General features: G+C 45.9%; 1 protein-coding gene across 1 annotated transcript in view; it reads left to right on the top strand.

The window, feature by feature from the left end:
- The window catches only part of LOC123627409, a 76579-nt gene extending 48623 nt beyond the window's left edge, over nt 1–27956 (top strand). Inside the window, exons 5-6 of the mRNA XM_045536948.1 lie at nt 27032–27115; nt 27721–27956. Of these exons, the coding sequence (XP_045392904.1) occupies nt 27032–27112 (81 nt within the window). The 3' untranslated portion in view covers nt 27113–27115; nt 27721–27956. The remainder of the gene's footprint in view (nt 1–27031; nt 27116–27720) is intronic.
- The last annotated feature ends 1 nt before the right edge of the window (nt 27957 follows it).

Genomic DNA, 27957 nt, shown 5'->3' with positions numbered 1-27957 from the left:
TGGACAGACCTCTAATATAATATTCAGTGGAATTATTATGAATGATATACGTGGAAATGAGTGTATATATACTTAAAATAATTAAAATAATGACAGTAAATGGGCTCTCCTTGCAGTATAAGAGATGAAACATGACCAAGAACTCTGAATGAATGTTGAATATCATTGCACACTTTTCTGCACAGGTTGAGGCATTCATATGATTTTTTTTCTGTTTGTTTTTTGTGTGATGAATCGCCTCAGTAGATTTTCTAAGATTGAGCCAACCTTGTTTTTCTGGAATATACTCAATTTAGTCAACATGCATTATTGTTTCATATAATACAGGATTCAGTTTGCTAATATTTTCCTTAGTATTTTTTTGCATCTACATTTATAAATGAGAGCTTGTCTGATTTCCTTGTCAAAATGCCCTTATCTTTTGTTCGTTTGTTTATTATGCAGGTTATAGGAGACTCATAAAATTAATTGGGAGTAGTCCCACTTTTTCGATTCTTTGGAAAATCCTTTGGTGTAAGGATAGAATTACCTGTTTTTAAACAGTTGAATAACATCTCTAGAATCATTTTGTGTCACATGGTGTTCTTGAATCAGCTTTTATAATTTCTATTTTTTATGAAATCTGTCCGTTTTATCTAGGTTTTAAAATATGTTGGCATAAACTTTTCATAACATCTTACCTTTTTTATCTCAAAATATTAAGAGGGTACAGACGTTTTGTTACATGCATGTACTATATAATGCTGAAGTTGGGGCTTTCAGTGTGCCTGCCCCCAGGACAGTGTTCGTTGTACTGGATAGGTAAGATTTCCCTCCTCACTGCCTCTGCCCTACGCCCTTGTTAGTTTCCAAGATTCTTTGCATCTTTTTGTGCCTGTGCATACCCATCATTTAGCGCCCACTTATTAGTTAGAACATGTGGTGTTTGTTTTTCCATTCCTAAGATACTTTGCTTAGGATAATGATCTTCAGTTCTATCCAAGTTGCTGTGAATGACATTGCATCATTACTTTATATGGCTGCGTAGTACTCCATAGCATATATTAATATAGGCCACATTTTATTTATCCTCTCATGAACTGATGGGCACTTAACGTTGATTTCATATCTTTGCAGTTGTGAATTGTGCTGTAATAAACATTCGAGTGCAGGCATCTTTTTGATAAAATGATTTCTTTTCTTTCGGGTAGATGCCCAGTAGTGGGACTGCTGGATTGAATGGTAGGCCTACTTTTAGCTCTTTGAGGAAATCCCCATAACGTTTTCCATAGAGCTTGTGCTAATTTGCAGTTTCACCAACAGTGCGTGGGTGTGCACTTTCTTCTGCATCCACACCAGCATCTGTTGTTTTTTGACTTTTCAATAGTGGCCATTCTGACAGGGGGAAGCAGGTATCTTATTGTGGTTTTAATTTACATTTCCCTGAAAATTAGTGGTATTGAGCATTTTTTCATAGGTTTGTTGGTCATTTGTCTATCTTCTTTTGGGAAGAGTCTGTTCATGTCTTTTGCCCAGTTTTTGATGGGCTTGTTTGTTTCTTGCTGTTTTGTTTGACCTCTTTGTAGATTTTGGATATTAGTCCTTTATCGGATATATAGCTTGCAAATAATTTCTCCCATTCTGTAGCTTGTCAGTTTACTCTGTGGATTGTTTCCTTTGCTGTGCAGAAGCTTTTGAATTTAATTTAAGTCCCATTTATTTATTTTTGTTGTTGCTGTGTTTGTTTTGGGAGTCTTAGTCATAAATTCTTTGCGTAGGCCTACGTCTAGAAGAGTTTTTCTTATGTTTTCTTCTAGAATTTTTATGATTTCAGATCTTACATTTAAGTCTTTAATCTATCTTGAATTAATTTTTTATATGGTGAGAGACATGGGTCCTGTTTCATTCTTCTGCATGTGACTGTCCAGTTTTCCCAGCACCATTTACTGAGTGGGTGGTCCTCCCCCTAGCATGTGTTGTTATCTGCTTTGTCAAAGATCAGTTGGTTGTAGCTACATGGTTTTATGTCTGGATTCTCCAGTCTGGTCCAGTGGTCTATGCCCCTGTTTTCGTATCAGTAACATACTGTTTTGGTTACTTGCCTTGTAGTATAATTTGAAGTTGGCTGCTGTGATCCCTCCAGATTTGTTCTTTTCATTTATGATGACTTTGGTTATTTGGGCTCTTTTTTTTGGTTCCAGAAGAAGTGTAGGATTATTTTTTCTAGATTGTGAAATAAGATATTGGTCTTTTGATGGGAATTGCTTTGAATCTGTAAATCACTTGGGGTAACATGGACATTTGAACAATATTGATTCTACCAATCCACGAGCAGGGTATGTTTCTCCATTTGTTTGTGTGATGCACAGTCTCTTTCCTCAGTGTTTCATGGTTCTTCTTGTAGAGATCTTTCACCTCCTTGGTTAAGTATATTCCCAGGTATTTTATTTTCTTTGTAGCTATTGTGAATGGTGTTGAGTCTTTGATCTGACTTGACTGTTACTGGTATATAGAAATGCTACTGATTTGTGTGCACTGATTTTATATCCTGAGAGTTTGCTGAATTTATTTATCAATTCCAGGAGTCTCTTGGTGGAGTCTTTGGGATTTTCTAGATACAAGATCATATCCGTAGTGAAAAGTGATAGTTTGACCTCCTCTTTCCCAATTTGGATACCCTTCATTTCTTTTCCTTGACTGATTGCTGTGGTTGTGACTTCCAGCACTGTGCTGAATAGAAGTGGTGACAGTGGCATCCTTGCCTTGGTCCGGGTCTGAGTGGGGAGGCTTTCAGCTTTTCCCCACTCAGTCTGCTGTTGGCTGTGGGTCTGTCATACGTGGCTTTTGTAATTTTGACATAGATTCCTTCTGTGCCTAGTTTTTTTGGGGGGTATTTTTTTATCATGGAAAGTTGCTGAATTTTGTTGAATGCCTTTTGTGTATCTGTGAAGATGATCACGTGGTCTTTGTTTTTGCTTGTTTATGTGGTGAGTCACATTTATTGGTTTCTGTGTGTTTAACCATCCTTGTGTCCCTGCGATTTCCGCTTGTTCATGGTGGATTATTTTTTTTGATGTGCTGCTGAATTCAGTTTGCTAGTATTTTATTGAGGATTTTTGTGTCTGTATTCATAAGGGATATTGGCTTGTAGTTTTCTTTTTTTGTTGTGTCCTTTTCTGGCTTTATACCAAAGGAAAGGCGTCAGAGAATGAGCTAAAGGGGATTCCCTCCTTCTCAATGTCATGGAATAATTTCTGCAGTACGGCTACCAGTTCTTCTTTGTAGTCTGGTAGAATTTAGCTGTGAATCCATCTGGTCCAGGGCTTTTTTGTTGTTGTTGTTGTTGGAAGACTTATTACTGCTTCAGTCTCATTGCTCATGATTGGTCTGTCGAGGAGTCGAGGAGTCTCATTCTCCCTGATTGAGTCTTGGAGGGTTGTGTGTTTCTAGGAATTTGTCCATTTTCTCTACATTTTCTAGTTTATGTGCATAGAGATTTTTGTAATATTCATGGATGATGTTTTGTATTTCTGTGCTATCAGTTGTAATATCTCCTTTTAAATTTCTGATTGAGCTTATTTTGGTCCCTTCTCTTCTATTCCTTGTTAATCTAGCAAGAGGTCTATCAAGTTTGTTTGTCTTTTCAAAGAACCAACTTTTAGTTTCACTGACCTTTTGTATTATTTTTTGTCTTCCATTTCATTTAGTTCAGTTCTGACCTTTGTTACTTGTTTTCTTCTGCTGGTTATGGGTTTGGTTTGCTCTTCCTTTTCTAGTTCCTTGAGATGTAATATTAGGTTGTTAATTTGTGGTCTTTCTGACTTTTGGATGTGGGCATTTAATGCTATGAATTTTCCCTTAGCTATGCTTTAGCTGAATCCCATAGATTCTGATAGCTTGTGTCCCCTCTGTCATTCAGTTCAAAGAATCCTGAATGGAAAAACTTAATTTGTATTTATTATAATAACAGTATATGCAGATGTATTTCTACTTTAAGTTTTTTATTCTGATGTTTCTATGTTTATTCGTTCTCTTCTTATTTTGGCATGCTTGGTTTTCTTTATCCCTATTTTTTGGAAAGTATACGTTATAGTATTTTTAGTGGTTACTCTGGAAATTTTATTTGTGTATACAACTTATCAACACTTATAATTAATTGAGATTTTCTCCCTGTTGAAGTATAGTATAAGAAACTTTGAAAAACCTTAACTTAGACTATCCTCTTTTTATTTTATATATTACTATTTGATCAGTACATTCAGTATTTTCAACCTTCTGAGTTAAACTCAAATACACATTTTAAAGTTTTTTAAGGTATAATGTATTCCACACTGCAAGAATTTTCTTTTGTTTATAATTTTAAGGACACCTTACTCGTATTGGTAGAAATAGAAGTCCAACTCCAGATTTTTAATTTCCCAGAGAACTCCTTAAAATATCTACAGGCTTGACTTTCACAGTACCTACTGATCACATGATTGTGACATGCATATATTAACATTAATTCTCTCCTCCCTTAACAAGCATCTCTTGGCAGGAGGGAGCCACCATGGAGAAAGCAAGTTGAACATGTTGGCTTTGCAGTGGAAATAAATGCTCAAAGTTTTCTGAAGCCTGATTTTCTTTGTTTAGTTTAAGTACATAATTGTTTTTCTCTTGTTTATCATAACAGCAATATTTCCTTCTACCGACTATCTTCTTCATTCAAAGGAGTAGATTTTTAATGACCTTTGGATTGTAACAATGCATTTGAATAATCTGCATTGTTATACGTCAATTCCATTTAAAATCTGCGTTCTGTGCTAGAAAAGAGCCAAGGCACACCCCACGCTGTGGGAACACATGGGACATCTGAGCACTATCTGCAGCGGGCACATCTGGTACCTAAGCAAGCGTGGAGAACTCAGAATGGATCTGCCGCCATTCCAGAGCTTGTATGTAAGCACGGAGCATGTGCGAGCTGATGGAAAAGTATCTCTGGGATGAGACACCACTTGCGGAATATGGAACTTATTACTGGGTTTTTGGCTATTAACAATTTCACCAGAGGATCTTGTGACCAGGCTGCGCAAGAATTGTATTCGTGACTGAACACAACTGTGTCAACACACCCATTCTGAGTCTAATGTCCTCAAAACCCAGACTTGTAGCCAAGTTTTTCCCGGGTCTCTAAGACTGATAAGGTCTTACTTTTAATGTTAACTTTAAATACAATCCCAGCCCAAAGTCACAGAGCTTGGGTACCTACAGTGTGGAGGGAGGACAAAGGCCCCGTTACCCCAGGAAGGTGGCAGTTGTGCGTGTGCTCATCTCTGCCCGCAGGGGGCTTTGCGTGTAGGAGCCGTCTCCGGGGTCTGGTCCCGCTCACACACACAGGAAGCACATCTGGTGCCGCCTCTGTGAGGAATCGCGGGTGTTCATATCATACATCTCAGTGGTTGCCGAGACAGTCGTCGTAGTGGGGCCCGTTGTCAGTGTGAGCTTTGCTCAGACCCTGCCGGGGTGCCGGGCTCCTTGCAGATTAGCCGTCAAGTGTGTTGGCTGTTCCGCCGTTCCTGGGAAGAAGAATGAGGAGAACAGAGACTGGGTCTCGCTGTCCCCTTCAGTTCTGGGGCCCGTCCCCGTGCTACACACCCAACAGGAAGGGCTGAGGTCGGCATCTGGACCTGGGAATAGGAGGTGAGAAAGGACTTTAGGACTAGCATCTCCCCGACCAGAGCTGACCTGAAACTTACTTTGCCATTACATGCCCCCACATATTCATAGTGATTATACCCCAGATGTTCTGAAATGGTCCTGCTTGGAAACAGCCTATTCTGTTGTCCCCAGGGGAACATTTACACTTATGAGACCAGCTGTCTGTTTGGGTTTGGAAACTGTTTTCAGAATACCCTCACTCTGCTATGCCCCCAACAGATAATTCTACTGTCATTTGTCGTCTTTTGAGTTGAAATTGATGACAAGGCAGAGTCCCAGTTCACACACATTCTGGCCCTTGGGGTCCTGGTTCTCTTCCTTCTGATGTGACTTTCAAAGACATGATTTGGGGTGTGAGCTTAGGGACCGAGTAAGGTGAACAAAAAAAAAAAAAAAAGATGGGTCCGGCATGTGGTCTGTGAATTGGTTTTTTCCCCACCCAGGGCTCCTCCTGCACTTGGCACAGCCCACCCATGCTGGGCCAGGCGCCAGGTCTCGAGGACAAGGGCGGCTGCCATTTGCATATGATTTTCAGTGAGTTGCCTATGCATTTCCTTTACTCAGTTTTCTGGCAATTTACAAGAGCTGTTTGGATACTATTAACATAATAGACATTCCTCTTGCTTATCATCTACCTTATAAACATTTTCTAAAAGTAAATATTTGTTGACATTGCTTATACTTTTCCATATACATTTTTAATTTAATTTAATGAAATAAATAAGTTTTAATTTAAATTTTATTTAATTTCAAGCATCTATCTTCTCTTTTATAGATTTTGAGTTTCTAGTTTTCACTCAGAAGTTTCTCTTACCTCTGGATTTACCTGGAATCCTGCAAATTTTCAACTATGCAATGCCACTTGTAAGAATCTGTCCCATGAAAATAAAAACACCAGGACATAATGATATTTTCAAAAGGATATTATTTTAGCCTGTTTCCCCAGGTAAAAAATAAAATGTGGAAATAAATGTCCGTCAGTAGAAAAATGATTGAGTAAATGATGGTAGGTAAGTGCTGGTAAGAGAAGGAAGAAAGAGGGCTGTGACAGCTGTCTTGAGGAGCTTTCCCATGAAATAATGTTGAATGGGAAAAGCAAGTTGTAGGAAATTATGTATAATATGAATCCATACCCGTAAAACGAAATACAGAAGTGTGTAGGGATATGTATAATGCATACATGCTTATGCCTTTACATCTATATGAACATAGAAAAATATGGAAAAGGTCATATGCTGAGGAGCATGGGACGCACCAATGGGGAGGTGAGAAGAGGAGGATAGAGAAGAGAGTCATAAAGAAATCAGGGAAGATTATATTAAAGACAAGTATAAAAATAGTAACCTTGACCTCAAAACGATCAAGCTACATTTTTTTCCCCATTTATTTATTTATTTCAGCATATTATGGGGGTACATAAGTTTAGGTTATGTATATTGCCCTTGCCCCCCCCCCCCAGTCAGAGCTTCAAGCGTGTCCATCCCCCAGACAGTGCACATCACACTCATTATGTGTATATACACCCATCCCCTCCCCGCCATCTGCCCGACACCCGATTAATGTTATCCCCAAATGTGCTCTTAGGTGATGATCAGTGAAACCAATTTGCTGGTGAGTCCATGTGGTGCTTGTTTTTCCATTCTTGGGATACTTCACTTAGTAGAATGGGCTCCAGCTCCATCCAAGAGAACGTAAGAGATTCTATATTCCCGTTATTTCTTATAGCTGAGTAGAACTCCATGGTGTACATATACCACATTTTATTAATTCACTCATGGATTGATGGGCACTTGGGTTGTTTCCACATCTTTGCAATTGTGAACTGTGCTGCTGTAAACATTCGGGTGCGGATGTCTTTTTTATAGAATGACTTTTTTTCCTTTGTGTAGATGCCTAGTAATGGGATTGCTGGATCGAATGGTAGGTCTGCTTGAATCTGTTTAAGGTATCTCCATGTTGCTTTCCACAGGAGTTGCGCTAGTTTACATTCCCACCAGCCGTGTATGAGTGTTCCTGTCTCTCTGCATCCACGCCAACATGTATTGTTTTGGGACTTTTTGATAAAGGCCATTCTCACTGGAGATAAGTGATATCTCATTGTGGTTTTCATTTGCATTTCCCTAATGATTAGAGATGTTGAGCATTTTTTCATATGTTTGTTGGCCCTACTTCTGTCTTCTTTTGAAAAATTTCTGTTCATGTCCTTTGCCCACTTTTTGATAGGGTTGTTTGATTTTTTCTTGCTGATTTTCTTGAGTTCTAAATAGATTCTAGTTATCAGTCCTTTATCTGATGTGTAGTATGCGAAAATTTTTTCCCATTCTGTAGGTTGTCTGTTTACTCTCGTGAGAGTTTCTTTGGCTGTGCAGAAGCCTCTTAATTTAATCAGGTCCCATTTATTTATTTTTGTTGTTGCTGTGATTGCCTTTGGGGTCTTCTTCATAAATTCTTTGCCTAGGCCAATGTCTATAAGAGTCTTTCCCACATTTTCTTCTAGAATTCTAATAGTTTCACACCTAAGGTTTAAGTCTGTTACCCACCGTGATTTGATTTTTGTGAGAGGTGAAAGCTGTGGGTCCTGTTTCAGTCTCCTACATGTGGTATCCAGTTTTCCCAGCACCATTTATTGAACAAGGAATCTTTTCCCCAGACTATGTTTTTGTCGGCTTTGTCAAAGAGTAGATGGCTCAAGCTACATTTTTAATCTTTGTTTTCTCAAATGTCTTACCTCCCTGTAAATGCACCTTACATCTATCTTCACATTATGTCACCAAGGAGACAAAACTAGAGGATGTGTTTGACAACAAGCGTGTGGCAGAGTGGAAAGAGCCGGGTCTCAGCTCATTTCCAGTTGTGTGATCACTGCGTCAGTCACCTGCCTCTTGCAGCCCAGGTGGCCCGAATGGTCCACGGGGACGTGGCAGCACCAACAGCTCCTCACCTGCGCCTAAGCCAGGGGTCCCAGGGGCACCGCGCTCCACAGTTTGGTGTGAATGTTCGTTGCCGGGTGGGTGGGTAGGGGGCACGGGTGGGGGGCACGGTCCCGTGCGACGTGGGATGTGAAGCTCCCGCTTCCCTGGCCTCCACCTGCAAGATGCCAGTAGCAAGTCACCCAGTGACGCAACCAAAAATGTCTCCAGACGTTACCAAATGTCCCTTAAGCGGGAAAAATCACCCCCCCCCCCCCAGTTTGGAACCACGACTCTAATTTGAATGATTATTGTATCCTTTTCCTGAAATTTGCTTTTCTGGTGACTTAAAAGGACACTTCTCAGTAACTCCTTTGAAAGTTGACCCCTGAATTATTTCCGTGCCCTTTATTTTGATTAAGCGTGTGTCACCATTGTGCGTGAGAGAGATACGGGCGGCTGTTTTCCTCCTTGTGTTGCACAAACAAGTTTTAATGACTCATTCGCCGCAGGCACAGGGACCTCAGCCTTCAGGTGCTCAGGGAACACGCACCATAAATCATAATTATCTGAATTGTTACACAGCTAGGGAACAATGAGAATTTTTTAAAAATGAGGGAAGTTCCTTTCTGCTCATTTGCTTTATTCCCGCAGTAATTACGCACACACAGGAACTGCTTTATTCTTTATTGCGCTCTTTTATCTTTGAATTCCGGGCTTTTACGAACGTGATCCAGGATAAAGGACTCAATCAGAAACCGGGAACGTGAAAGCTCTTGGGCTTTGATGGTCTTGCTGTAAGGAAACCGCCCTGCCTTTGGACGGTCCGGAGGTCTCTGGAATTCTGAACAGCCCGACTGTTACAGCCTCAAGAAAGTTCTCCCCAAATGTCATACCTAGATTAATCCCCGTCAAGGATGCTCTTGTATTTGTCCCAACTGTAACTTTCAAACAGTCTTTTTAGACAACCAAGATGCATGGAGAGCTCCGAAACCACTGTGTTGGCAGAACTGATGGTGTGATTTTGGGTGGGGGTGAATGTAGTCCGAGACTTGCTTTTGAGGCAGGGACCAGCAGACCCTGCTCGATAAGGAGTCGTAAGATCTCAGCCAAGGGCGCCAGTAAACCAGGAGCCAGCGGAGAAGCCGGCCAGAGCCAGCCAGGAGCAAGGTGCCCGCTCGGTAAATGACCTCAGGTTACCCTCTCCCTGTACGCTGGTCACAGCACACGGCACGCTAAGGACACTGCCACCAATGCCAGGACCGTGGACAAACGCCACGCAACGCCTTGAAGTTACCCTCCACGGCTTAAAAAGAGGAGGGACCCCCAGTTCCAGGAACTCCCCACTGCTTCCCCGGAGATCTTGTGAATAACCCTCCCTTCACGTGTGGCACGAAGCTAAATAGAAGGTCAAAAGTAAGAAGCCAGAAACTCCGGGTGCTGCTCTGTGTTGCTCAGGGAGAAAGCCACCGCTGTGTCCCCGGGGCGGCCACGTTAATGTTCTCTCTTCGTACTCAGTACATTGCTTTTGCTGCAAGCTCTTGCCTGAGCTCTTTCCTGCACGGAGCCGAGAAGCCCCTCGGCCCTCAGGCTGGACCCCGGCCTGGGGCCCACGTTCCCGTCTCGGTTTCATCCTAGCCTGTTGGTGAGGTCGAGGGGACCAGCCCCGCCACCTCTGTCCGGCAGGTGGGCGGCTGCTGAAATCCTCTCTAGCTCCTTCCTTCCCATTTTTTCTTAAGCTTCCATTGAATCCAGCTGACCTCGAATTCCCCAGGACCTCTTCCCTGTTCCAGTCTCAGTCAGGACGATCATTGCTGTCCGGGGAGAATGACGTTGCGGGGCCTCTCCGGGCCTGGGCGGTGGCTCCTGGGGGGGACAGCGGCTCAGCCAGACGTGAGACAGTGTGTTAGCTCAGCTCGGATCTTCTTGACTTTTTAAGCCCCTCGGGAGTGAATAGAACACACGAGATTGTGTAGCCCTGGTCCCACACGTACCAAACTTAGAAAACAAACTGTCTCCAGCTCCAGAGCGCTCTCCCAGGGAAACTTGTATTGCTAGAATCCAAAACTGTTCTTATCCGTCATCCCTGGTCTACGTTCCCAAAATTCAAACAGAATTTGATGGTCAATGTTCACCTAAACTGGTGTGATTTATTGTTTTTATGTATCATGCCGGGTATGAATGTTCATATACTTTGCTTTAAAATATGAATGTTAGGTTGTGGGGTGCTTCTGAAGACCCTATTAGAAGTTTTTCAAGATCTTATTAGAAGTTTTATGTGATGTTCAGTATACATAACCTCAATAACTTTGAATTCAGAAACACATGTGGCTCCAAGGGTTTTGGAGAACAATCTGTGAACCTGTTTTGCCAAAGAGCACGTCAACACTGGTAGGATTAAGACAGATGGAGATTTCATTTGCTTCAGCTACACCAAGGTGCAATTCAATCTGTCAGAATCTGTAACCAGAGAACTCAAAGTCAATTGGAAGAAATCGCCTAGTAAAGATTAATTTTGGCACCATACGTGTATCGAATCTAGGGGGGAAATCTTTATATGCATTCTGTCCTTTCTTTCCAAATGGCATCGAAGACATTGTTGTCCCCTTGCGACCTTGAGGGATTTGTCACGATGGCAGCCACAGTCACCAGGTCTCACTTGAACCACTTTCTCTCCCTGGCCATCCAAGGGCTCCCAGGAGCTGCAAGAGGGAACCCGCCGAATCTGCAAGTGTTTTTGAAGCCCCTGTTTGAGTTACGTTTGCTGACGTCTCGCTGTGCAAAGCAAACGCAGGGCTAAGTCCAGTCGGAGAGGAAGAGAGCACTCAAGGCAGATTGCAAGGGGTGTGACTGCAGGGAGGGAACGGATTGGTGCCCACTGGGTACCCGTCACAAATTCCCCCCACGTGGAAGGAAACACCAGCAGGAGGAAAGCAGTGTTTGCTGTCGACATCCACCGTCACACGGCCGGAAAGCGGTGGAGACAGGCTTCAGTCGGAGTCCAGAGCCTGCTCTTAATTTCTCTATCAACCTGCCTCCCTCCGTGTACCCCGTGGCTGGTTGACTCCTAGATCCTTCCCGGGAGAAATGGGGTCTGTGTGCCAGGATGGACTTGGCCAGCAGTACGAGTCCCGGTATTTAGGCACAAATGCCACAGAGATGAAGCAAAAGAATTCAGGCCACAGATGCTGACGGACCCTCGGTCCTCAGCAGGCTACCCGAAGGAAATCCACCTCACGACAGTTTTCAAGTAACTGCTGTCTTAGAAGCTCACAGTAGATGCACTGAAATTTAAGGCTACCTTAATTTAAAAAAGAAATGACTGCATCCAAATGAAACATACTTTACTCTAAAAAAAAAAAAGAAAAAAAATCCCTGGGCTACTTGATTGTTTTTTTTCCTCCTTCTGTATCCTGTGAGTCAGCCTTGCATTGTAAGGTGACTATTGATTTAGAGTTCTCTTGAATGAGGCTGATTGTTCCATTCAAGGGTTTTCTTTGGCTACTAAATATCAGTTATGATTGTTAGCCTTCCATTCATTTCAAATACTTCAAAGCTCCAAATGTGGAATTTGGGAAGAAGTCCAGGAGTAGATCTATAGCGTGGTAATATTGCAGGGGTGAGGGAAGAGAGTTTCAGGGACGGGGGAGAAGAGAGCGGGGCTCTGGAAGCGATGTGAGAAGTTGTGAGGTTTGCATCCTGCAGAAGCACAGTTAGACGTGTCCCGTTCCCACTGCAGAATGTCTCTGTTTTAAGGAGATGGGGGGAAAAAAGTGAAACAGTCTGCAGGAAGAATACGCAAAGAACAAAAGCTTCAGATGCCACGAGGAGGAGGAACACTGGGGACAGATGTCCTTGGCTTATTGGGGGCCCTCACTCCAGACAGCATCGTCATCCACTCTCGGATGCGGCTTCTCCCCTCGAGCTTGCAGCAGGCAGGCACCACGATGGCTTTTGCAAGTGTGCTCAGCAGAGGGAGGCCCCGAATCGCGGCATCCCTCACACCCAGCACCTTTCCAGCAGCCTCATAAATACCTTCCCCTAATCCAGCCTCCCAGCAGGACACAGGTCTGCCGGAGAAGAAATCCTAGGCCGTAGCACAGGTTCTCAAAGGGAGACCGAACTTTAATCCTACTATGTCTGGGTCATCTTAGCTTTTAGGCTTTTAAATGTCTCTGACAATCAGCCTACCACTCAGTATATACTATAGAGAACATAAAATATCTGTGTGTATGTATGTGTATATAGACATAAGCACATATCATTAGTTTATTTTATTCATTAAATGAGTTTTGGTCAGCACTACCAATTCCTGAGACTAGGAGGGGGTTAGATGCACCAAAGAGATCTTTTTCCAGCTCAAAGAGGAAACATTTCCTAAGATAAACCATATTCTACGCCATAAGACAAGTCTCAATAAAGTATTATACTGATAAAAAAATCATGCAAAGACAGTTCTCTGACCACAATGGAATTAAATTAGAAATCAATCACATAAATGTTTATATGAAAAATCTCCAAATATTTGGAAATTACTTAAACAGTCAAAATAACCCAAGAGTAAAACTCTCAAAGAAATCAAGAGGAAGGATATAAAAAGTAACTGTTTGAGATGCCAATAAAACAGTATTCAGAGGGGAATCTATAGCATTTAACGTCTTTACTAGAAGTGTCTCCATCAGTAGCCTTGGTTTTTGCCGTAAAATACCTCAAAGGAGGAATCTACTTCTACTTTCCCATTGCCAAAGCAGAGTGAGTTAAACCCAAGGCCAACAGAAGAGAGCAAACGATAAAGATTAGAGCAGAGATCAATAAAATTCACTTTCCACGTCACAGAAAGATCAGAGATCAAAATCAGCTTAGTGTGGTGGGACTGTTGCTTGGAGTTTCAGCCGTGTGTGAAAGGATTCTCACCACCGATTCTCAGGGCAGATAAGAAAGGAAACACAGGCCACTGGACTACGGAGAGGAAAGTGCAAACAAAGGGAAGAGGGGACCGAGCAGCCCTTCTGCTTCTCTGCCCCAGGAGAGACACGCTCCTCTTACCTGCTGGGAGCTGGCAAGGGAGAAGTCTAGTTTGGAAAGAGAATGTATTCTCTGGAACTGCTGTTTGAGAGTCAGGATTTTTGTAACCCAGCAGCTACCCTTATTTCCTGTCCTTTTACTTTTCTGGGCCCCATCGCCATAATAAAATGAGAACCACGGACGCAGTGCTTATTTCTAATAATTCTTTATAGCTCATGTTAATTTTCTTTGCTGTTTATCGTCTTAGGTGATTTATCAAAATCCATCATCCTTTTTTTCTCTTCATATCCCTCCCACGCCCAGAATTAGAATCTTAGAAACAGAGAAAGCAGAACTCACAGATGCAAACTCTTTGCATGAAGGTACCAGACACATTTCTGACAACACACATGGGAAGAACCGTGTTCTGCCTACCGTGTGGCCCTGCTCCTACGGGAGCAGCCGACCTTCCGTCCTTGCTTGGACGCAGAGGAGAGCAAACCCCCTCACGTCCTGGACGTCAAGCTGCTACTGTCTCTGGCGACGGGACAGAAGAAGTAGCTCTGACTGAGTGTTGGCTAAAACCTCGTGAGAGAGGTATTGTCATTAATCTCACTTTACAAATGAGAAGTCTGAGTTCTAGAAAACCAATTCGACTCGTAGCACGTCAGAGTAAGAGCAACTCAAACACAGATTTCTGACTGCATTTCATGGTGTCCCGCCACCTGCTATGTAGGTTTTATTGATAAATGAGCCATACTTTATCCTATAAGTTATTTTCTTATTTATTTATTTCATGATCTAATTATATAGTCAACAGTTATTTAAATTATCATCTGATTATTTATTGAAACTTGGCAATGTTTCATTTTTCGTAAGACCCCATGTTTAATATTAATTCCACGTATGATATTGTTTCTGCAGTAGCTACACCAGTTCACACTTCCTCCAGCAATGCACGGGACTACCCATCTCTCCTTAGCCTTGCCGACACTTTTTATTTTCTGGTTTTTGCTTTGGTCTAGGATAATAGCCATCCTACAAGGTGTGAGGTGGTATCACACTGTCATTTTGATTTGTCTCTCCCTAATGATGAGTGATGGTGAGCATCTTTCCTTGAGCTTATTGGCCACTGTGTGTTTTCTTTGGAGAAATGTCTATGCAAGTCCTTTGCCCATTTTTCAAGTTGGGTTTTTGTTGTTGTGGAGTAGTAGGAGTTTCTTCTTTAAAATATCCTGAATATTAATCCCTTATCGGATATATGATTTGCAAATATTTTCTCTCATTCTGTGGTTGCCTTTTCACTCCGTTGATAGTGTACTTGGATACACAGAATTTTTTATTTTGATGAAGTCCAATGCATCTACTTTTTTCTTTTGTTTTTTTGCCTATGATTTTGGTATAAATGTAGTAAGATATGGAGGTTTTATGGTGGAGAGATGAACAAGGGAGAAAAAAGTTATGTGCCAAATACAGCAAGCATGTTCAAATTACACATTAGTTGTGTTTCTTCTAGAATGTGCCTTAGTCATCTCTCGTGGGACGCCAGCTACTGGCTGCCTCCACACTCAGACAGTCGTCTGTCGTCCGGGCGGACTCTGAGTTCTCGCTCTTCTCTCTCTCTCCTCTCTCTCTCTCTCTCTCTCTTTTCTCTCTCTCTCTCTCTCTCTCATTATAAAGCAAATTACTAATACTCTTCCCTGCACACCGATTTAGCATTTTTCTCGGAAGCCTGGGCTCTTGCCCACAGAAACTTCGACCCCTAGGGGCTCAGAAATTTATCTTTACAAATGCAGACAGTTGTTCCTTCCCTAAGAGGAATTCTGCCAGCTCTTAGGATAATTAATTTTCATGTCCTTAAAGAGGAAAAAAAAAAAAATGAGGCAAAGGAGAAAGACAGAGAAAGAAATCTTTCTTTTGGAGATTGTGGCAGGAGAGTCATATGCCGGAGTCCTGAAGTCACAAGATTATGGGAGGAGTAAAAGCGCCAGATTTGGAGGGCGTTTTAGTTACGTGCACCACTAAAGACCTCTCCACCCTCAGCACACGAAGCGACAGCCGTTTATTTGCTTTCCGTTGGGACGGAGGGTGGTGGTGGGGTCTGGTCTCTGCCCCGCGGTGTCTGGGCGCGAGCGGCGGGGACCGGCCGGGACTGTGTGACGGAGCCGAGTTCTCACTGCCCTCCTGCTTCCCTGGTTCTGCTCCAGGCTGCCTGTGCAGCCTGTGATGCCCCACGGGGTGGCCCCAGGGACCCCAGCCTGACCCGCCAGCCGGCTTGTGCAGAGACAGAGCGTGAAAGCCGCCAGTCTTCTCTAGGTTTGGGCTCAGAATTCTCAAAATGTCATTTCTCCTTCGTAAGAAGTCGCCAGAGAGGAACAAGTGAACTCTGCGTCGTGCAGAACGGGGCTCTCTGCCCACAGCGGGGCGGGAGGAGGCGTCCGTGGGCCACCTGGCCGTGAGGAGCGGGGGGCGCAGGTGGGAGGCGGCTTCTTCCACCCTGAGGGTCTCAGTCTCCCGCGCTGGCGGCCCGGGCGCGCCGTACCCTCCTTGCTGAGCCCCGAGCTGCCAGGAAACAGCGCCGGGGACGGCCGGGTCTGGGGTGCGCCCGTCCGCCCGTGGGAAAGCGCCCCTTGGGGACCGCAGACGGAGCCAGCGTCCAGGCTGCTGCTGCGGGCCGGGACGAGGGACGGGGCTCCCGAGGGGGACGGCCCCCGGCCCCCTGCCCTTCGCGGGGGCAGCACGGGCCCGGCCAGCGCCGCGGGCGCTCCGACGGCCCCGCTCGGGCCTGTCCCGCGCGGCAGCGAGGAAGCCCGGGCGGACGCGGCTGCTTCGAGGCCGTTCCCGTCTTACGAGTTTGACGTGCGCTTGGCCGGGTGCCCGGGCGGAACGCACCGCAGGCATGATTTGGTCTTCCTGCCATTGTCCGTCCAGCTTGGCAATCCAGGCTGATCTTTTCCTGCGAAGTGAGCCCAGGACGTCACCAGGACAGCGGCGGGGTTAATTAACGAGGCATCATAATGTGCGTAATAAAAGCTCGTGATCTGGGTTCTCTTCCCACCATTTTCCTCTCTCCTTCCCACCGCTGGTCTCACCGGAACCTGTGAGTCACGTTTTGTTAGAGGAGTCCCTTCTTGTAAACAACAGCAAGGGGAAAATAATACCTTGAGAGCCATCTGTTTGACTGAGTCCTTGACTTTTTTTTTCCCATTTCCCCCCATTGCATGTTACAGGAAGTAAATAGGAAAAAAAATTCTAATTATATTGCTGTTTACTGATTACAGGATAACGTTTATTGTATTTATTTTAAATACCATTCTGACCCACACCCAAAGCCGTAATCATATTTCTGCTTCCTGCTCCTGCCCACTCCCTCTTCTTTTTCTCTTTGACTAATTCTATCTAACCCTGTTCTCCAGCTTGTTCAAGTCCTTGCAGCTCCGTGGGACCAGGGACAGCGGTGGGGACAGTGGCCTGCTTTGGTGTCAGTAGTCACCTGGGGAACAAAAGGGTTTTCACAAGCACCAGTGTGAAGACCGGGGCCCTCGGGGCGTAGGATGCGGCTTGAAGTCTTAGCGGTTTCCCCTGATAGGGCTGAGTTTGCAGAAATCATTAAACATTCTCTCCTCCTCTGAAAAGTGTGCATTCAACAACTTCAACTTTATACACAGCTACTATGGAACCAACGACGTCTGCAGCGAGCGGTAAGCTAGACCTGGACGTGGCAGTAACAATGCCGGGTTTGCCCATCACAGGGAATCACTGTTAGGATGTGGACTTCTGTAAGGTCTGAAAGAAGCCAAAACAGAAAGCAAAAACAGGTAACCAATGGCCAATGAAAAGCAAGTCCCTGGACTCGTTTGTCTCTTTGCTGCCAAATAGTTTGTTGTTTTAGCTCAGGATGGTTTGACTCATTCCGTGGAGATGTCCCCAGCTGCTTTCCACCCACAAATTCTTCCCTAAATGTGCTTCTCCTCTGAGCCCCAGCCAGAGACTCAGAGGAGCGGAGATTGAGCGGTAGGAAGAGGATGGTCTTGGACGTGGTGCCCTGAGTCGCTGGTGTAGATTTCCCTTAATGTGCTAATGCTGTGCAGATCCGTGACAGATGTAGAAAAGGCCAGAAATACAGAGCTATCTTTACTGAAGCAAACCTCTTTGTTTATTTTGCCCTTGGCAGCAAGACACGTTGGTTTAACAATTACATCATTTATTATCAACTTTGAGATTAAGGACACCTGAAAACATCTCTTCTGCTTGTTCTTTGAATCAGCCAAGGGCAAATCAGGGATTTTACCAAACAAGGCAATGGAAAAAAAATCATCTACTGGGAAATAATAAGGTTTAGATGAGTCAAATTAAAACCATTCACTGTCCTCATAAATGATTTAGAAAATGAAGTAAAACAGTTACCACTGCTTTGAGCCATGACACGCTTTCAGAAAATTTAGGAGGCCAAATGCCAGACCCTTCATCGGTCACTGGGGAAAGCAGGGAGTCTGGAGAAACAGCAAGAACCGACGGACCTGGAAGAGAAGCAGAGAGTCCCTCCCCCAGCTAGGAGGAAAAGAAAAACGTAACATCTTCCGACCCATCTCCCTGCCTCCAGAAATGGCCAAATTTGCAAGAGAAACAGAATCCCCAGCAGTTACGAGCCGGGACACGGTCACCCTGGCACAGGCCCACCGAGGGAGGAGGACTCTCTGCCCAGATCGGGGCTGGCAAAGGGGACTCTTCAGACTGGGGATGGCCGGCCAGTTGCTGCCAGGGTGGCCACATGCCTTGGGTTGAGCTGGGCAGACTATTTTAACTTCTAGTCCAGGGAAAATATGAAAATAGGTCATGTCATTTCTCTAAAACAATTTTTTAAATGTCCCCGTTTCATGGCCAGGCGCTGTGAGGTGAAACCTTCATGTTTCCCAAACCTTGATGGGTGGGGGGTTAAGCACAAAAGAAGTATTCAAAAATCACCAGGAAAAAAAGAACTCACCCCCTGTGACTCTGAAGGTAGAAACAGGAATTCTCTGTACAGCAGCCTCGTCAGCGACTTCGTGCGTCTTCGCGGTCAGTGAAGTTCCCGTTATCCTCGGTATTGACACTGGGCTGCAACGAAGTGACACACGATTTTTTTCCTGTGAACAGCGTTGTGTTTAATGATGTGCGCTGGAGCCGGGAGGGATTCTACAGAGAACTCACCCCCGGCGCTGGCTGGAGGTCCGGTGTTTTGGTGGAGAACATGCGGGAAGCCTAGTCCCCAAAATGGCATTGAACAGCTCTGGGAAAGGAACCAAACTGAGCTGATAGAGAGCTGGGGAGAAGAGAGAGGTCTGAACAGGCCCAGGGAGCCAACTGGGACGAGCATCAAACAAAAGACGTCAAAGAAACGAGAAGCCATCGCTGACAGCTTGGGACGTGTGACATCACGGGTTTCCGGACTTGATCCCGTTTAATCGTATTAAACTGTCATCGGAGGCAGTTTGTGGGGATGTGGTAATAGCTCCCCGATGCAGATGCCGCTGGCTCAGAGTGAACAGTGATTGAAGGCCAAGGTCATGTGTAGGGACAGCACCAGGCAGGGCTGACCTCTAGGGTCTCCGTGTGTCGCTGGAATCCCATGTGAAGACCGCGGAGCTCTTACCATAGACGGCCGGAGAAATCCAGAACTCTTTCCGTAGGATTTCACAGGTTTCATGCAACAGAAGTTTGTTGTGAATTGCAGTGATTTCATTATTTTACTTTACTAATTAGTATCCGTGTTAGTACCTACCTACTTAGTGGCTACTAAACTGGAATCATTCTCCGTTTATTTCAAAACCTTGTACGATGCAGATTTTCCACTAAAATGTACCATTTCCTCCCCACTGGCTCCTTGATCACCATGACAACCACAGCTGCAACACTGTGGATGTTAAGACCATGGGCCGTGTCTTTGGTTCTTAACCTTTAATTACACACTTCACGCAAACTAGTAATATCGTCTCATTACTGACTTCACTCCCAGTGAAGGGTTTTTCCCCAATTCCCTCAGGTGCTGCTTTCCAGTCTGAAAAGCCGTCCTTGACCGCGGTCGCTTCTACAGCCATGTGTGTGCGTCCAGGGCACGGCGGACCCGGGCTCCGGTCTCAGCCCCACCACCTACTCACAGGCAGGGACCTTGAGGCCTCATAACGTCTCTGTGCCTCAGTTTCCACATCTGGAAACTGAAGCGAATGGCAGTACCTACCTCACAGGCTTGCTGTGGACTGAACATGAGAGAGCCAGTGTAGCTCACGTAGCCAAAGCCCCCATCCTCCCAAGAAGTTTGTTACTGGTTCCTCATTTTGCATTTTCCATCAGGTAGTTTCGCTTGTCACTACTTTGCATTCAGCGTTTCAGCCACAACGATACCCGCTCTGTTCTCCTCGGCTTTCTACTCTTGAAAGGACATAATTACAGATCCTTTGACCCACTTTGCTGGAGGGTCTTGTTTTCCTAAGTGTTGCCCACCCTCTGGTTCCGCCCGGGGTCTGGCCAGGGCAGCGAGGTGGGAGAACTGGTCCACGGAACAGGAGAACATGGTGCGGTTTGTTGAAAGTCAGGGGCACCCGGATAAGCGAAGCCTCTGCCGCCCATTAGCTCCTCAGCTTCAGTCCTTCTGCGAATCAGAAACGCAGTGCAGACATGTGGGGCTTGTTAATGAGAAAATGTGTATGCAAGCACGAAATGCTATGGAGCTGTAGGTGTTTATTGGTACCTAACCGTAATTCTCCTATTTATGAACCATAGCAGCCCTTTGCTGGTTCTGCTGTATAATAACAGTGTAATTGTGCAAGAGCACATTGCGTCTTCAGCTTATTCTATGTCAGACCAGAAAATCTGTTTGTCACATGTGCCCACAATTATTCCTCTTTGCAGACTGAGCCCCCTTGATGCTGTTCCCGCTCCCCACATGTGCACAGACTGCTCTCAGGGCTGCCGTGCGCAATTATCTGTCCCCAGGCCCCCCCGCAGCGCATGATGTATTAATCGCACGTGAGACTACATTGCTTCATCCTTTGTCCCCTTTCTCCTGGACCACGTCTTCTAGTTCTTGTTTGTCTCTTCTAGTCTCCTTCGTCCCTTCCATTCCCTGGCACAAGGATGTTTCGGGTCCTCTTCCGTCTCTGAAAGTCGTTGGTTAATCCAGTGGTGAGAAGAGCCCAGTTCCTGGCTCCTTGTGGTTGGAGGTATCTCTCAGACAAGCAGCCCTTCTTAGCCTCTGACTCCGCCCAGCTCCAGCGAACCTGGGTCAGACCATGCTTGTACTTGTTTGTATTCATTAACTGGCAAACTTGCCTTTCCCGCTGGGCAAGGCTGATGTTCCTCGTTAGATTGTACACGGGGCACCCGGCACAGAGAAGGGTCGTCTCCAAATGTAACTGAGCCGCTGAGCTCCTCTCCTCTCTTACCAGGGAACAGAGCGAAGAGCCTGTCAGGAAAAAAAGCTGAGAAAGGCTTTGAAATGGACGAAAAACTTTACTGAATACCTTTTCAGTAGAAAACTAGGCGTCGCTCGGATATTGTTTCAGATCATCTGAGTCTGTGAGGTCAGCACCTTTCGTTGTATTTGAGCTATTCTGCAATTCTTTAAATTTTGGAAAACTGATATTTGTGCAGATTATTCTTGTCCATAGACCTGCAAGTGAGTTTTATCCTGTCGAGGTGCAATTGGTATAAACTTGTGCCCATGTAATAAGTTAATTTTGTGTGTTACAGAAATTCATTTTAGTATCTCTGATTGCCTATCTATGATTCTGCTCTTGGAATTCTTCCTTTCCTTCCCCTTTCCCCTCTCTCTTCACCTTTAAATCGGGTCTCACCCTACTGCTGGGGCTGGAATACAGTGGCGTCATCACAGCTCACAGCAACCTCCAACTCCTGGGCTCCAGTGATCCTCCTGCCTCAGCCTCCCGAGTAGCTGGGACTACAGGCAGGTGCCATGATCACCACACCCAGCTAACTTGTTGTTGTTGTTGTAGAGATGGGATCTCGCCATTGCCCAGGCTGGTTCTGAACTTCTGGGCTCGAGCGATCCTCCCGTCTCGGCCTCCCAAAGTGCTAGGATTACAGGCGTGAGCCACCTCGCCCAGCCTTGGGATCCTTTTTGAGCAAATTTTTTAACACCTTACTAGTTCCCTCATTAGCTAATGAGTTAGATAAAATCTTTGACATGTTCATTCTATGATTGTATGAAAGTCAGGATTTACCTTTTATTTAAAAAATAATCATCTAACAGCTTTATTTAGCCTTATCATGGGACCTCCAGCTCATCCTCACAGGGCACACTCTGGACTCAGTGGACTCTTTGTGTTGCCCTGCGTTTTATACTCAGTTGACTTATTTCTGAATTAGGCCCACAAAGCACCATAGTGGAATTTTACACCTTCTTGAACTCTCAGGAAGCAGAATTCTGAAGTTGTCTTCTTTATTAAACTTCTACTTTTGTGGGCCTGAAATATCCAGATATGTACACTTATGACTTTTTCCATTATCTTATTATCAGTATTCATATTTTACAATATATGAATTGATTACTAAATCTAGGAAGGTCTAGAGCTGCAACCCCCTAACCCCTGGCCTGCTGGGGACCGGACTGCAGAGCTACCCCCAACCCCCGTCAGTGGAAAAATTGTTTTCCATGAATCCAGTGCCTGGTGCTGAAAGGTTGGGGACCACTGGTCTAGAGCATCCAAGTCTATGGGAAGGAATTTCAGTAAGGGGATTCCAGGGAGAGTGGCTGGTAGGGCAAGGAGAGCAACAGAGGCATGTTCCGGAGGGTTCCCTGGATCTTGGCAGCTGGGGACTGAAAATGAGTACTCTGTTGTTCATCTGTTTTCCTGCGTGTCTTTCCAAACAGTCTGTAATGCCTGTGAGAGTAGAAACTAAAGCTGTCGCGTCCACTGTTCTATCCTCAGCACTTAACTCAGCGTTGGAACATATTAAGTGCTCAGTAAATATTTATTCAACTAATGCATGAATGAGTAAAAGGATGAAATAGTGAAGCAGAATACAGCTTATGGGACAACTGGAAATACCAGTTTCCTGGGTCATCCAGGGTCTAACGCTGACTTTCTGGCTTGAGAGTTTCTTGGCTGTGGCCCTTGTAGCTCCGTCCCTTGGACAAGTCCTTCTTGCCTTTGTCTAGAGATGGGAGTCCTGGACACGGGGGTGTCATTAGAAGCCACACGATGACTAAATCATGGTTTCCGGTGGCCGGTAGAGAATCATGAATGGATGAGGTTGGAGAAAGAAGGGACATGGGCTCCTTCAGCTGAGACAGCCGGAGTATTATCCATTCTTCATAAAAGAAAGTTCTAGAGAAGGGTAACATCGCTGGGCAACCCAGCTGGTGGAATTAACTGGTTGTGATCCAGGTTCTTAAGGAAACAGAGTAGTTGTCCCCAGAATGAGCTCTTTTGGAGCTGGAGGTCACCATTCGTGTGCCGTCTTGAAAACATTTTTGCCCAGCACTTGGTTGGGGAGTTGAAGCAGCCTGAACACGGTTGCCTGACACTCAGTGTCTCTTACAGTATTAGGATCAAATTGCCTGTGTAATTTAATCACAGTGAACTTTCCCCCGTTCTCACCGGCCTTGCACTTCCCCAGCCATGTGCTTTTACCCGGGTATGGCCGTTGCCTGGGATACCTGCCCGCCCCTCCTGACCTATCGAGCTCCAGGACCCCAGCGCGTCTTAGCTGCAAGTCCAACCCTTCTGCGACTCCTCCCACCAGCTCAGTCCCAGCCATTCACTGTCTCCCATCTTTCTGATCTCTGAGTCTGACGCAGTTTGTGATGTTTATCTCACTGTCCTGCACGTCCCCTTTCTGTCCCTCCCCAGATACACAGTAAGGTCTTCGAGGGCAAGGACCGTCTCACTCATCTCTCTATTCCTTGAAAACCTCCTGTGTGTAAGAAAACGATCTCAGTTAGCGAACCAGTGAACTGATAGGCACAGCCCGGCCGCTGGCGGCTGCAGTTACCTCCGCCAGCTGTGGAGGAGCAAATTCCGACCATTGCTGGGGTTTCACAGATTGCAACAAAGTCCTTTTCTGAGGGAGTTCAGGCTCCGCACCCAGACTCAGTTGCTCCCGGGAGTGCAGCCACCTAGGCCTTCTGTGACGTTGCCACTTCCCTCCCTGCTGCTGCTGGGTCACGTGCAGGGTCTTGGGGAGATGTGCCCTGCCCCCCCCACGGATGAGGCTGCGGCCCGGACCCCGCGCTCTGCCCTGGCGGGGCCGGTTTGCAAAGTGCTGCAGAGAATGCGGGAAGGACAGTGTTAGAACGCCAAGTACAGGTTCTGGGATTCAGGCCACATGGTGCAGTAATGGGGTTATTTCTCAGCAAGGTTTTTTTTTTTTTTCTTTTTACAATAAGTTTGTTTTAAAGGATTAAAATATTTGAAATATAGGAGACAAGCTATTGGCATCACCACCTCAAACAAAATGCTTTCCGTTGCTTGTTATGTTACTTTTAACCGTAGTTGTGATTAGAACGGAGAAGGAGGGGCCTGCAGGTGACAGCGACTGTGTGACAGCCGCTAGCTCCAGGCTGGAAGTGGGGGGGGGCGGGGGCGTCCCTACGATACTAGTCAGGGCTTCAGGGCTCCCGCCTGCGCAGGGACTACACCGTCTATTGCATTATTGCACCTTGCCTCATTGTCTCCACCACCAGCGAGCTGTTTGCTGGTGTTTTTATTTGGTCTACTTTGAGCCATAGCCAGATGCGTGTTACCTCATTCACTGTTACATTCGTCAGAGCTGCCGCCTTAGCAAATATAGGTCACCAAGAAGTTTGAAAATGCAGGTGACGCCGCCGGTTGCCTTTGTTTTGGAAAAGCCACCTCCCTTCTTCTGCAGGAGTCTGACCTCTTAGCAGCCCTCTCCCCTCTCCCAAACATAACTGGGATAACTGTGTCGGCCCTCTGGTTTTCCAAGGAGCCAGGCCGTGCAAGCAGTACCCACTCTGTGGGCTGCTGCAAGCTGCCTTCCTGATTTAGAAGACTCAGGGGGGAAACAAAAGCCATCTATAAAGGCTTTTTAATTTCTAACATAAGTGTCAGCTTGAGTTGCACAGTGTGTCTCACCGGTCATCTTGGATCTGACGTTCGTTCCTGTCCCTAAATTCGTCAGGGTGTAGCTGCCGCAGCTGCAGAGATTTCGGCACCTGCAGGGCCCCCTGAGAGGGTCTCTGCAAACAGGCGAGTTGAAAGGTAGGAGTCTGATGGCCAAAACTGCAAGATTTCTTTTTCAAAACAGTACATGTTCAGTGGAAAAAAAAAAAAAACCTTTACAATATCAATAAGCCAGAGAAAGCTTTGTTGGTTCAGAGAAGGTTTACAAGAGATCTGTCATACAGCCTCTGGTTTAGAAATGTAAATAGAACCAGATCAGCCCAGATCTAAATAAAAGAGAAAGACAAGAAAAACAAAAATCTTCCGTGAGTGTGATGCTGGTGTTCAGCCGTGATGTGTGTTTCCAAGGAGGGAGCGTGTCTGCATTTAGAGGCCAATTCTCGGAAATCACTGTGGAGGCCAGAGCATTGCTTGGGTCTGGGTCACTTTGCTTTAAATCTCTGAGGGCCATAAAAGCAAGTGAAGGCACGACTGGATGGGAATCAGCAGCGTTGAGCTCTGATCCACTTCCTGCCGATACTTTGCTTTAAGGTCCTCACTTTCTGACTTCATGCTCCATTTGTCACCTGGGCAGGACCCCAAGATGGGTGCCGAGAGCTGGGCTGTGTAGACCTGGGCTCCCCAGTCACGGCTGTCAGCACAGAAGCAGCAGGAAGGGCCCCCCCCTCGGCAAGGTGTTCCCCCCAGTGCCCCCTTGTGCCCCCCAGGACGGGATGCAGCCACCGGCATTCCAGGGCACAGAGCCCCAGTCGGCCTAAAGTCAAGCCCAAAAGTCTTTGAAGTGTCCTGTTCTATTATTGAAATGCAGATAAGTTTTTCATAATATATCCTGATTTTTTAAAACAAAAATTTCAAAATAGAACAGAAATCTTTTGAGTATTATTGATTTTTTCCAGCAAAATGAACCACATTTATGCTGTGGCTACCACTCCCAGCACACTCTCTCATAGCCCAAGGGCTTCTTTCTCATGAATTCATTCCTAAATCGGTAGGTATCTCTCTTCAGCAAGGACTTCTAACGCTAAACTTTAGCAAGTAGTACAGTGAGAGAAGCAAGGGCAGTGGAAACACTTGTGATCGCCTCAAACTCCCTCTGCCCATCTGGGCCCAATCCCCGGGCGGCTCAGCTTGTAGACACAGTCCGGCCGCCTGCATGGGGGGGCCTGCATCTGGCTGTCCCCATGCTCGGGGCTGGGGGGAGAAGTTAATCCAGGTGTGTTATGCCATCTGTGGAAAGGTAGGTTTCTGGTGTGGCCCTGCTTGCAGGGGAGGTTCCTGCATGGAACTAATCCCTCTATTCCCCGGGGTGTGACTGTAGACTCGCCACATGTGCTGTTGGTCAGAAGGGGCCGGGAAGGAAGGGGCTCAGGGCTCAGCTCTGCCCATCGCCGTGGCTGAAGCACAGCCTGGTGTCCAGGGGACGAGAGGTCACTTGGAGCCTCCTCCCACCCCAGCCAATAGCACCTGTGCCCTGGGAGGCCCCCCCCCCACTGAGTCCGGCAGGTGTCGCCTGCAGGACCCATCTCCAGTGCCCTGAGAGGGAGGCAGGGAAGAACGGGAAATGCGAAACAGGAAAAAGCACAGCTGAGCCAGAGCTGCAACTGCAAATGGCCCTTAACGAACACCAGGCCTCCTCTGCTGTGGGTGTTTGAAGTCTCAGACAGAGGCCTGTGCCAGTCCCCGCTAATCCCCACGCTGGAGCTCATCAGTGCTGGGATGCAGAGCCGCCGAGCCTCGGGCCGGGCCCAGCTGTCCCCGGGGGCGAGAGAGCCACAAGGAGACCGGCAGTGGTCCCCACTCGGGGGAGGGAGGAGGCTGGTCTGTTTGCCCCATGGAGGAAACACACAGCAGGACGGGGAGAGGGGAGAGAGGAGGGACAGCGAGGAGCCCGAGCAGCGACTTCTCGGGGGCCCCCTCAGAGCTCTGGACCTAGAAGGGAAGGGCAGTTGTTTGTGTCCACGGGGAGGAGCATGTGCCCTGGCATGGGACGGCTCGCTCTTGCCTTTCTCCCCTGCCTGCAGCGTGGTGGTTTGTAAAACAAAGGGCACCGTCCCGGGGATGGTCACCCAGTCTGACTCTGCGTTGTTGGCAGCACCACAGCCTTGGCATTCCGCAGTAACAGGGCCGGGGGGACGCCCATTGCTGAGGGCAGCGGGGAGCTCCGTGCCAGGATTCGCAGTGGTCGCCGCGAGAGGCACAAATAGACCACGAGTGGTCTCACATTCGTTCAGATCAGGTGTCGTCACCAAATAAATCTGACCAGATTTTTTTTTTTGAATTTTAAATGGTGGCAGGCAGACTGTGGTCCCGACTGTGAAGGATGAAGGAGCCAGTCGCAGACGTGCGACAAACTACAACATCAAGCTGGAGATCTCTTAGCAAGTAAGTTGTTTCCCGTGCTCATCAAAAGTCAAGGAATTCATCATAAATCTGTAAAAGTTTTAGAAGAAAAAAGAAAGTCTTCATGATCTGGAGTTAGGCAAAGAGCTAGAATGCCACCAAAAGCACAGTCCATAAAAGAAAAATGGGATTTTATCAAAATTAAAAACTGTGCTCTACTAAATCAATGTCGAGAGAATAAAAATCAAGCCACGGACTAGAGGAAAATGCTTTCAGGCCTCACATCTAACACAGAACTTTGTCTCTAAATTATATAATGAATTCTCAAAACACAACAATAAGGAATCAGCCAAATTAAGAATGAGCAAAGGACTTAAACAAATGCTTCCCCAGAGAAGACACAGCAGTGGCCCCTCTGCAGGGTGTGTGTTCCACGGCCCTTAGTGGCTGCCTGAGACAGGCCCTGAACCCTGCGTACACTGTGCTTTCCCTATGCGTACTGCCCTGTGATAGTTAAATTTATAAAGTCAGCACAGTAAGAGCTTAATAAAAATAACGGATCATAAAATAGAATAGTTTTAACAATATGCTGAAATGAAAGTTATGTCAATGTGATCTATCTTTCAAAACGTATTTTTGTAATTTAGGTACCTACTTGGGGACGATGGTTGACTGCAGGTAACACACCATGGATCGGAGGGGACTTACTGTGCTGTGTCCATGCATTGGAAGGCTCAACATAGGAACTGATATCCAAGTTCAATGTAATTTCTATCAAAATCCCAAATACACAGCTACAGAAGTGAGAGTGAGTTTAAAAAAAAAAAAAAAGGAGGGGCAAGATGGTGGATGAGAAAAATGGCCAGCCAGAGTGTCTCTGCAAG

Source organism: Lemur catta, chromosome 25, assembly GCF_020740605.2.
Source record: "Lemur catta isolate mLemCat1 chromosome 25, mLemCat1.pri, whole genome shotgun sequence".
NCBI classification, from domain to species: Eukaryota; Metazoa; Chordata; class Mammalia; order Primates; family Lemuridae; genus Lemur; species Lemur catta.
Note: the sequence above shows the minus strand (reverse complement) of the source record. Positions and strands in the feature narration are given on the sequence as shown.